The sequence below is a fragment of the Leptosomus discolor genome, chromosome 26 (genome assembly GCF_034619465.1).
Source record: "Leptosomus discolor isolate bLepDis1 chromosome 26, bLepDis1.hap2, whole genome shotgun sequence".
Classification (NCBI taxonomy): Eukaryota; Metazoa; Chordata; class Aves; order Leptosomiformes; family Leptosomidae; genus Leptosomus; species Leptosomus discolor.
In genome coordinates this window covers 1,724,067-1,734,241 of record NC_141416.1, presented here as the reverse complement: position 1 = coordinate 1,734,241, position 10,175 = coordinate 1,724,067, and the positions used below count along the sequence as shown (strand labels likewise).

General features: G+C 64.0%; 2 protein-coding genes across 2 annotated transcripts; one reads left to right on the top strand and one right to left on the bottom strand.

The window, feature by feature from the left end:
• Positions 1–72: 72 nt before the first annotated feature.
• PRUNE1 (prune exopolyphosphatase 1) lies at positions 73–3,953 on the bottom strand. Its single transcript, XM_086478467.1, has 8 exons — positions 3,915–3,953; positions 2,230–2,334; positions 1,947–2,152; positions 1,538–1,722; positions 1,291–1,449; positions 1,075–1,169; positions 831–989; positions 73–679 (listed from the first exon to the last, which is right to left on the bottom strand). The coding sequence occupies exons 1-8, from the start codon at positions 3,951–3,953 to the stop codon at positions 359–361; spliced, it is 1,269 nt and encodes a 422-aa protein (XP_086334593.1). The 3' UTR covers positions 73–358.
• Positions 3,954–5,183: 1,230 nt separating this feature from the next.
• Positions 5,184–10,064, top strand: MINDY1 (MINDY lysine 48 deubiquitinase 1). Its single transcript, XM_086478494.1, has 12 exons — positions 5,184–5,298; positions 6,794–6,901; positions 7,134–7,398; positions 7,450–7,749; positions 7,872–7,929; positions 8,038–8,102; positions 8,246–8,404; positions 8,939–9,041; positions 9,130–9,272; positions 9,367–9,558; positions 9,677–9,829; positions 9,996–10,064. Exons 3-12 carry the CDS (start codon positions 7,177–7,179, stop codon positions 10,062–10,064), a joined length of 1,464 nt encoding a protein of 487 aa, XP_086334620.1. The 5' UTR covers positions 5,184–5,298; positions 6,794–6,901; positions 7,134–7,176.
• The last annotated feature ends 111 nt before the right edge of the window (positions 10,065–10,175 follow it).

Below are 10,175 nucleotides of genomic sequence, written 5' to 3'. Positions count from 1 at the left end.
GCATCCGGACCCACCACCCAGGGCCCCCCACACCCCCCCCCCCCAAGGTAGGAAGAACGGCAAAACCTCGTTAATCCCCTCAGCGCCTTCGTTAAGTGGGTGTGAGCGCTGCCCCGGCCCCGCTGCCCACGGGGTCCCCAAAAACGCACCCCGGGGGACCAAACCCCCGCAGGGCCATCGGGGCAGGGGGAGCCAAATTCCAACGAGGACCCATCCCCGCCAGGAGCCAAGCTGTAACGAAGGAAGCCGAGCTCTAATGAAGACGGCTGCAACCCCCCCACGCCTGGGCACCCCGCCGGGACCTGCCCCGGGACCCCACCTCCTCGTACGGCCCCCACAAGCCAGGGGGCACCCGCTCTTATTTTGGGGAGCCAGGGGGCTGCCCAGCGGCAATGCGGCTGACCCGCTCCAGGACATCCTGGGGGCAGAGGGGGGGTACGGCTTGTGCCAGCGGGCATTCCTCCACCAGGCTGTTCATCGGGGTGGGCGGTGGGACCACCTCCTCCTCCGGCCCCCCGGCAGCGCCCGGCCCCCCCAGGGCTGCCCGCAGGATGGGCAGGACCTTCTTCCGTGACGCCAAAGCGTTGCCCTGGGTGTAGGCGCCCACGCAGGACCAGGGGCTCGGGAGGGGCTGGAGGTGCAGGGACGGCGTCGTCACCTCCTCCAGCGCCTGGCACACCTGCGAGGGAGGGAGCACAGCGGCTGGGACCACCCCCAGCACCCCCAAAACTGGGGGGTTTTGGGGTAAACCGCAGCTGAGAACCGCCTGGCTCCCACCCCAGACCCCCGTGCCGAGGGATTGGGGTGCCCGGCCCCCGTCCCCTGCTCACCACGCTGCGGAGGGTCTCACGCCGGCTGTAGACCGCGAGCTGCCGGGAGGGCTCCTTGTGCTCATTGAAAGAGATGGTCATGGCCACCAGCCCCGCGTAGCCCTGAGCTTGGCAGAAAGCATCCAGGTCCTGCAGCAAGCCAGGCCGGTGCAGGAAGGTCTGGAGGGGGCGAGATGCTGGTGTCACCTCGCCGTCCCCACCGTGCCACCCCCTGCCTCAGTTTCCCCTTCCCCCCAAGCCTCACCTCCAAGTCCACGTAGATGGCGCTGACGGCAAGGACCAGCTCATCTCCGGAGAGGACTTTGAGGTCCTTCCGCAGCATCTGCTCCGTCGTCAGCCCTGGGAGGCGAGAGGGGCTGAGCGTGAGCCTTGGGGACACGTCCTCGTCCCCAGGGAGAGGGGTCTGTCCCAGGATGCCCGTCCCAGCCAGACCCCGGATGCCACCACACAGCGGGCGGACCTGAGACGTCAAATTTGGCCGCTTGCAGGGCTCCAAAGATGGTGTCGCGGGCCGGCAGCTCGGGGAACCTCGCCTCGAGCAGGGAGACGCACGCCACGTCCCTGGGCGTCACCTTGCCGGCGGCCGGGCTCAGGTTCACACAGTCCAGCAAGATGGTGCCTGGCGAGGGGGGGGGAGGAACAACCAGGGGCTGTCAGTCGTCACCGTCCCCCTCGGATGGGGCTCAGCGAGCGCCGCCTGTCCTCACCGTGCAGCAGCGCGGCCGTGGGTCTGTCCAGCACGCCGGGGGGACCTTGGGCGATCCGCTCCGTCACCAGCGTGGCGCAGGAGCCCACCGGCTCTGCCGTCACCTGGCAGCCGGGAGCTCGGTCCCGTTCCAACGGCCGGTGATCGAGGACCTCCACCACGGCCTCCTCCAGGGCTGCGTCGGCGCTGGCGGGCGAGACGGGGAGGGTGAGACCCCCGGCACAGCCCCGGGGTGCAGCCGCGACGCGTCACCCCCAGCAGAGCCTGGAAACCCCCTTTGTTCCTCTCCTCCTACCCTAAAAACACCCCGGAAAGGGAAAGGTTTTACCCACCCTGGGCCAAAAATCAAGCGAGGCTTCGCGTCGGTGGCCCTGGTTGTCCCTGTGTCCCCCCCCCTCTCCGCTGCTCACCCGGGCAGGACGTGGTGATCGACCAGCGTCAGGGAGAGCAGCCCGGCGCGGTGCAGCCCCCCCAGGTCGATCTCATCCCGAAAGATGAGGGAGGCGGCGGGGATGCCCTGCTCCCGCAGCAGGAACGTCGTCTCCGTCCGGAGGGCGAAGTCGGCGCGAGGGATGTTCAGCACGGGGATGAAGGCGGCTTTGGGGGCCGGGGAGGTCTGCGGCGGAGGGGGTGACACCCGGTGAGGCGCCCCCCAAGCCACTGTTTGTCCCCGAGCCGGTGGGCGAGCCTCACCTTCGCCAGGAAATAAGCCAGGGCCAGGGCTGAGACGGTGGAGTCCAGGTCACAGGCCTCGTTGCCCATCACCACGTGGATCTCCTGGTGACGCCGGACGTGCTCCTGCCGGGGTGGGAGGTGTCAGGCACAGCAGCGATGCGTCCCCGTCCTCCAAAGACCCCCAAGCTGCTCCCTTCCCCTTCACTGCCCTCGAGGGAACATGCCAGCGTCTCCAGAGCCACTTGTCGTGGGTGCCACCCGCCAGCACCCATCTCGCAGCCGCCCCTGGTTGGGCTCCTGGCATCCCCAAAGCACCGACCTGCCCTTGGCACACGACCTGGCCGGGATCCATTTCTGCCACGAAAGCCTCACGTTTTTGGGGCACGTGCAAGAAACTGGGCACACTGGGGCCCCGGCGAGAACGGGAAAACTCAGCTCGGCCACAAGTGACCATGGCACTGGGGACAGGGACGTTCCCACCCCGGGGGACACCATCGCAGCCCCGGGAACCTTTAGTTACTTTAACCCCAAACCAAAGTGTTTTTCCCAGAGATGGTGAGTCTGGGGCTGGCTGTCCCCCAAAACACGGTGTTTCACCCCCTTTTTTTTTTTTCTTGCCTGCAGCAGCAAGAAAAAAATGTCACCCATGTCACCCTACAAATCTCCCATCCCCGGCTGCTGGCGCCTGTCCCGCTCGAGGGAGCCGCCCTGTCTCCAGGCCCTTTTTTGGTGACAGCTATTTCATGCCATAACCCAGATTCGCTCATTTATTCAGTATAAGCCGAGGAAGTAAACAACCGAGAGCCACCTGCGGCATTAACCCCGCACCCAGCCAGGGGACCTGCACCCGTGAGCTCCGAGGACAGGGATGAGGCTGCAGGGGTGGGGTCGGGGGTCCTGGGGAGCCCCCAGCCATGGAAATGGTCTGAGGTGTCCCCGGTGCGGCTGTGCCACCCCAGCCTGGGCTGTCGTGGGGCTGAGGGGCAGCACACGACCAGCCCCTCTCTCCAGGGGAGGTGGGTGCACCCCACTCGGGGGCCTTGATCCTCTGCACACCCTGCTCCCCCCGCACCCTGCTCCCCCCCCCTCCGCACCCCAGTCCCTGGGCATGCTGCTCCCCTGGGCACGCAGTCGCCTGGGCACCCTGCTGCACCCTGCTTTCCTGGGCACCTCAAACCCCCCAACATCCCAAGCCCCTGGGCACCCAGTCTCCACAGACCCCACTCCCCCCTGCACCCCACTGCCCTGAGCACCCATCTCCCCCTGCACCCCAGTTCCCTGCACACCCAGTCCTCGTGCACTCTGCTCCCCCTGCACCCCATTTCCCCCTGCATCCTTCTTTCCTGGGCACCCAGTCCCCATGCACCCAGCTCCCCCAGTCCCCATGCACCCAGCTCCCCCAGTCCCCATGCACCCCAAGCCCTCTGCACCCCAGTCTCCATGCACCCTGCTCCCCTGGGCACCCAGCTCCCCCCCCCCCCCCCCCCGCACCCCAAACCCCTGGGTACCCAGTCTCCAGAGACCCCAGTCCCCCTGCACCCTCCTTTTCTGGGCACCCCAGTCCCCATGAACCCCGCTCCCCTGGGCACCCCCATCCCCCTGCACCCATCTCCCCCGAGCACCCAGTATCCGTGTGGCCCCCCCCCCCCCCACCTTCTCCCCCAGAGCCCAGCCCCTGCTCCGCTCCCCCCCGGCCCCGCTACCTGCAGAGCCGCCCGGTTCCCCTCCACGAACCGCTCCATAACGGCGCCGATCCGCGCCCCGACCCTCCCGACCCCTCCCAGCCCGGTACGGCCCAGTACAACTCCGTACGGCCCAGTACAACCCAGTACGGCTCAGTACGACCCGCCCCCCGCCACCCCGCCTCAGGCATCGGGGGCGTGGCCTCCCGCGGGGGCTGCCGGGAAGGGGGCGGGGTCAGCGGCGGCCGCCGCTGACCCCGCCCCCTTCCCGGCAGCCCCCGCGGGCCGCGGCTGGGGGGGGGTGATGGGGGGGGGGGGGTGGTAGCCCCCAGGCCCCTCAAGATGGCGCCGCCCCAGTCGCGACCGGTGACCAGTAACCGGCAGACTGGGAGGGCTTGAGGGTGAAACCGGGGGGGGGTGTGTCCCCCACCGCCCCTCTTCTCTTGCCCAGCGCCGAGTGTCAAAAATAGGGAAGAAAGAGGAAAAAGAAAAAAATCGGGTTTTTTTTTCGGCGCCGCCGGCGACCAGGCCTCGCCGTGCCTGAGGGAAGCGGCGGCGGGGCGGTGTGGCGGCTTTGCAGGCAGCTGCCTTCTCTCCCCGCCCCTCCTGCCCCTCCTCCTCCTCCTCCTCCTCCTCCTCCTCCTCGCCCCGGCTGTAAATCCGCCTTCCCGGCAGAGAGCCGGAGCGTGGGGCTCGGCGGTGGAGAGCAGGCCTCTGCCCGGGCGGGGAAAGGGGGGAAACGGGGGGGAAAAGGAGGGAAAAAGGAAAAAAGAAGGGAAAAGGGAGGAAAAAAGGAGGGGAAAAAAGGAATAAAGGAGTGAAAAAGGAGGGAAAAGGCGGAATAAAGAAGGGGAAAAGGCGGAATAAAGAAGGGGGAAAGGCGGAATAAAGGAGGGGAAAAGGAGGAATAAAGGAGGGGAAAAGGAGGAATAAAGGAGGGGAAAAGGAGGAATAAAGGGGGGGAAAGGAATAAAGGGGGGGAAAGGAGGAATAAAGGAGGGGAAAAGGAGGAATAAAGGAGGGAAAAGGAATACAGAAGGAAAAAAGGAGAGGGAAAGGAGTAAAAAAGAGGAATAAAAGAGGAAAAAGAAGGAACAGGAAGGGAAAAGGAGGAATAAAGAGGAAAAAAAGGAGGAAAGAGTAAAAAAGGAGGATAAAAGGAAAAAAGCAAAAAAGAAGGAAAAGGAACAAGAAGGAAAAAGGAGCAGAAAGGAGTAAAAAGGAGGAATAAATAGGGAGGAAAAAAAAAGTAAAAAAGCAGGGGAAAAGGAGGAATAAATAAGGAAAAAAGAGAAGAGAGGAGGAATAAAGAAGGAAAAGGCAGGAAAAAAGAAAAAGAAGGAGAAAAGGACGAAAAAGGAGGGAAAAGGAGGGAGCGGGGGCTCGACAGCAAAGCGGCTGCACAGTAAGAGCGGGTCAGGGGGGTGGGTGGGCGACGGGTGGGCGCGGGTCAAGGGCGACACGGGGCTTGTGGCAGCGCCGGCGGCGTTTTGGGGCGTTTTGGGGCGTTTTGAGGGCCCGGCTGCCAGGTGGGGAGCAAGGGAGGCAGGCGGCCCCCGGAGCCCTCGCCGGCCGGGGCTGCACCGGCCGCCCCCAGCCGGTTTCTCCGGTTCCCGGCGCCTCCCCGGGCGCTGCCCCGGCTGCTGGTCGGGCCGGTGCGGCGGGAGCGGCCGCGGCGGGTTCAGCCGGGCACCGGGCACCGGGCAGCACCCGCTCCTCCGCGCCCACACCGGCCGCTCCCTCTTTATAGAGTGTTGTGTTGTATTTTATTTTGTCTTATTTTGTATTTTACTGTAGTCCCTGTTGTTTTGTTTCTTTATAAAGCCCATTATTTAGTTAGTTCATAAGACTGTTTACTTACCCATCTGCTTCTGTACCAAAAATACTTGTTTATGACCCGTTCAGTCGCTAATCCCACTTACTTACGCACTCACCTGTATCGCTGCGGGGGATGTTTGTTTATTTCTTTCCACCCTGTTTATTTACAGACATTATTTGTTTGTTTATGGATTCGTTTATTAAGAACATGGATTTATCCACCCGCCTGTCAAGAATATTTGTTTGCTGATGCTGTTGCTTTATCTGCATATCAGTTTCTTTCTTGATAATATTTATTTGCTTATTTATTTCTCTCTGCACTACTTGTTAATGAATCGTAACAAACAAACAGGCGGGTTTCCATCCAGCCCCTTCCTTTTCCTTCCCCCAAGACCCCTCTGCTCCGGCCCAAAAAGAGACAGGAACGGCATGGAGGGCACTGACCCCCTGAATTTTCTCCTGGGCTCCCACCACCTCCCCAAAAAACCCCTTTTCCCCCCCAATTCCCACCCTCCCCGGGTGTTTCCATCACCAGTTATCGCCGCTGGCGCCTGTATCCCTCCCTGAGCATCCCCGTCTCCCTTGGGAACACAGGGGGCTCCAAGAGGGTCCGGTCCCCCCGTTATGGCTGTGAGCGCAGCCTGCGCCGGGCGGGAGGAGGATTAGGGGCTGAGGAGATCCCCGGTGAGCCGGCGTGGGTGGCTGTGCCGCGGCGGGGGCACCGCGGGCGGACGGGGCAGAAAACCCAGTTGAAGCTGGAGCAGCCGTCCTCCTGGCACGGAGTGCTCAAAGGCTGAATTTCCCAAATCTCTCGAGTATCTTGAGGCCAAATTCTCCAATTCTCTTGACCATTTCAAAGCTGAATTTCCCGAATCTCTCGAGTATCTCGAGGCCAAATGTTCCAATTCTCTTGACCATTTCAAAGCTGAATTTTCCAAATCTCTCGAGTATCTCGAGGCCAAATGTTCCAATTCTCTTGACCATTTCAAAGCTGAATTTTCCAAATCTCTCGAGTATCTCGAGGCCAAATGTTCCAATTCTCTTGACTATTTCAAAGCTGAATTTTCCAAATCTCTCCGCAGGAGCACCTTCTCCGGGCTGAGTTCGCAGGAAAACGCCGGCGGAAGCGCAGGACTCCGACCGTCCCTCCACGCCCCTTTGGCTCCGTCGGACCCCTCAGTCCCTCCCAGGTCGGTTTGGGGTTTTTTCCCCTTTCTGTGCCATCGGGAGGTGGAGGAAAAGCCGCCCGTGGCCACGGCATCAATTTTTTTAGTGGTGATTTAGAGGTGTGAGCAGGCAACGGTTTATTTTTCGTTATTTAAGTGAATGTAAGGGGATGGGGGAGAAAAAATGAGGTAAACGAGCCGTACCTGGTAAACAAATTGGACTAATTTATATTTTTTTTTTCTTGAAATACCCAAGTTTTACCTTCTAAGGGAGACGTTTGGGATGTGGCTGTTCCCGGATGGACCCAGAGCATTCCCAGGGGCCTGATCCGGACCCACTCGAGGCAGGACGCCACGGTGAGGGTCTGCCTGCTCCCATGGAGCAGCCGCCCGAGCGGGAAGGGACGATCCCGGCCCCTTCCAGCGGCGAAGGGACCTGCCAGCTCCCGGCGGACGCCGTCGATGGGGAAGAAGTGCCGGCTGGTGGCCGGGAGAGCCCGGCACCGGACAAGGAAGCCGCCGTGCCGCGTGGCGAAGAGGTGGACGTGCCTTCCAGCCCCGCCGTGGGGCAGCCGGGCTGCGCCCCACGTCTCCCCTCCGATGAGCATCCGAGGGAAGATGGTCCGGAGAAGCAGCCCGCGGAGGGTGGGGGGACCCTGCCGGGTGCCCCTGTGCACAGCCCGGGTGCTGGGCCGGTGGGGTTACCGGCTGAGCCCCCCCCAACCCGGACCCCCAGTCGGGAAGCGGAGGCGGATTTTTATTGTGTGAAGTGGATCCCCTGGAAGGGCGAGCGGACGCCCGTCATCATGCAGAGCGAGAACGGGCCCTGCCCGCTCCTGGCCATCATGAACATCCTCTTCCTGCAGTGGAAGGCAAGTGGGGTGCAGTGGGGTGGGGTTTGGGGGGGCTGGGGGGGGACACACAGGCCTCGGCTCCCCCTGGATCGCCAGGGGAAGGGGCCACAGGCCGGTCCCCAGCCTCTTGGTGCTTCCAGGTGAAGCTGCCCCCGCAGAAGGAGGTGGTCACGGCCGAGGAGCTGATGGCACACTTGGGTGAGCTCCCCGGGGGGCCCCCCATCATGGCTGCCCCCCCCCGCTTGCCGGGCCGGCGGGGTGCCGCGGTTAACCGGCTCGCCGGGGGCTGACCGCGCTGCCTTGCAGGGGATTGCATCTTGTCCACCCAACCCCGGGAGCCCTCCGAGGGGCTGCAGCTCAACTTCCAGCAGGTGAGGAGCGAGGACGCCTGTCACCCAGCCCGAAAATTGACCACCCCCCCCGTCTTGGGGAGCGCTGGTGGCCTTGGGCTGCGAGACTCGGGGTGCCAACGCGCTTCCTGAGCGAGCCCCCTTGTTTCTTCCCCCCCCCCCAGAACATCAACGACACCATGACGGTCCTCCCCAAGCTCTCGACGGGGCTGGATGTCAACGTGCGGTTCACGGGCGTCTCTGACTTTGAGTACACGCCCGAGTGCATCGTCTTCGACCTCCTCAACGTCCCCCTCTACCACGGCTGGCTGGTGGACCCCCAGGTGAGCTGGCCCCACAGCTGTCCTGCTGCCTGGCCGGGGGCTTGCGTGGGTCCGGGGATGCAAAGGAGTCATCCAAGGGCTGGTGAGACGCTGCAACGGGTTGCCCAGAGCAGCTGTGGTTGCCCCGTCATGGGAAATGGGCTGAGAGGGCCACCAGCTCCAGTGGAAGGTGTCCCTGCCCACGGCAGGAGGTTGGACTAGAAGATCTTTGAAGGTCCCTTCCAACCCAAACCCTTCTGTGAGGCGATGGACGGGGCTTTGAGCAACCTGACCTAGTGGAAGATTTCCCTCCCCGTGGCAAAGGGGGCGTCTAGATGATCTTTGAAGGGCCCTTCCAACCCAAACCCTTCCGTGATGGGTCCTTCCCCACGGTGAAAGCCCCCAGCTCGGCTTCATGGATGTCCCCGTGACGGAGCAGTGGTCCAGCTGGTTGGGGAGGGCTCAAAGTGAACCCTCCGGGGCTGCCGTGGGTGGGAGGGCAGGTCCCCGCAGACCCGGTGCTCACCCCCGCCCCGGCCCTTCCCCTCCCCGCAGAGCCCAGAGGTGGTGCAGGCCGTGGGCAAGCTCAGCTACAACCAACTGGTGGAGAAGATCATCACCTGCAAACAGGCCAGCGACTCCAGCCTGGTGAGCGAAGGTAACGGCCGCTCGCTCCCCGGGGTCCCTGGGGGGACAACGCCTCCACACCCCGGCCCCACTCCCACCCCGCTGTCCCCCCCCCCCAGGGCTGGTGGCGGAGCAGTTCCTGGAGTCCACGGCCTCCCAGTTGACCTACCACGGGCTCTGCGAGCTCACGGCCGCCGTCAGGGAGGGCGAGCTCAGCGTCTTCTTCCGCAACAACCACTTCAGCACCATGATAAAGCACAAGGTGCGGCTCTGGCCCGTTCCCCGGCTTCCTTCGAGCCGGTGGACCCCCTCCCAGTGCTGGCTGGGGCCGACTGTCCCCTCTTCCCTCTCTTCAGGGTCACCTCTACCTGCTGGTGACGGACCAGGGCTTCCTGCAGGAGGAGAGGGTGGTCTGGGAGAGCCTCCACAACGTGGACGGTGACAGCTGCTTCTGCGACACCGATTTTCATCTCAGCCACGCTCCGGGCAAGGAGGGGGCTGTCGCGGCACCCCCGGACCACCGGCTCCAGCAGAGACAAGTGGACCAGGTAAGGGACAACCGGTGGCAGCGGGGGACACCTGAGTCCTGTCCCAGCTCCGGGCGATGCTGGAGGGTTTGGAGCCGCTGTGCTGAGCCCTGCCCCCCCTCTTTCTGTCCCCCCCCAGGATTACATGATCGCCCTGTCCCTGCAGCAGCAGCAGGGTCCGGCCTCCTCCGTGCTCAGTGACCTGGAGCTCGCTCGCCAGCTGCAGCAGGAGGAGTATCACCATCACCATCATCCTCATCCTCACCAGCGGCAGCAGCAGGTCGCGGCGCAGGTAAGCGGGTGCACCCTCCCGGCGCTGCACCGTGGGGTGCTTCTCACCCCCCCGCTGTGCCCCACGGGCTGGTCCCCGGGGAGGGTGGCAGTGTCCCCCTGGGGGGGGATGAGGGGGGGGTCTCTGCGGGTCCTCCCGCTCTTCAGCCCCTTTCTTGTGCCCGCAGGGCCGCGCGCAGCCGGGCGGAGAGCGGAGGCAGCGGCAGAAGCCGGACTTGGACTGCGCCCTCCTATAGCGCCCCGTGCCCGGACCCCCGGGGGGGGCACCCCTGCCCCATCCCCACCATCCCCCCCCCACGACTCCTGGCCGAGCTGGGGCGTGGGGTGGGGTCCCCGTGCCCAGAGCC

What these genes read in the sequence shown, in the direction of transcription:
- PRUNE1 (XM_086478467.1), bottom strand. Translation starts at nt 3,953, where the DNA reads ATGGAGCGGTTCGTGGAGGGGAACCGGGCGGCTCTGCAG. An exon ending in GATCACCACGTCCTGCCCGG is followed by an intron (nt 1,723 to 1,946) that starts GTGAGCAGCGGA and finishes CTCGCCCGCCAG; the next exon opens with CGCCGACGCAGCCCTGGAGG. An exon ending in CCATCTACGTGGACTTGGAG is followed by an intron (nt 990 to 1,074) that starts GTGAGGCTTGGG and finishes CGCCCCCTCCAG; the next exon opens with ACCTTCCTGCACCGGCCTGG.
- MINDY1 (XM_086478494.1), top strand. Translation starts at nt 7,177, where the DNA reads ATGGACCCAGAGCATTCCCAGGGGCCTGATCCGGACCCACTCGAGGCA. An exon ending in GGAGCTGATGGCACACTTGG is followed by an intron (nt 7,930 to 8,037) that starts GTGAGCTCCCCG and finishes GCTGCCTTGCAG; the next exon opens with GGGATTGCATCTTGTCCACC. An exon ending in CTCCAGCCTGGTGAGCGAAG is followed by an intron (nt 9,042 to 9,129) that starts GTAACGGCCGCT and finishes CCCCCCCCCCAG; the next exon opens with GGCTGGTGGCGGAGCAGTTC.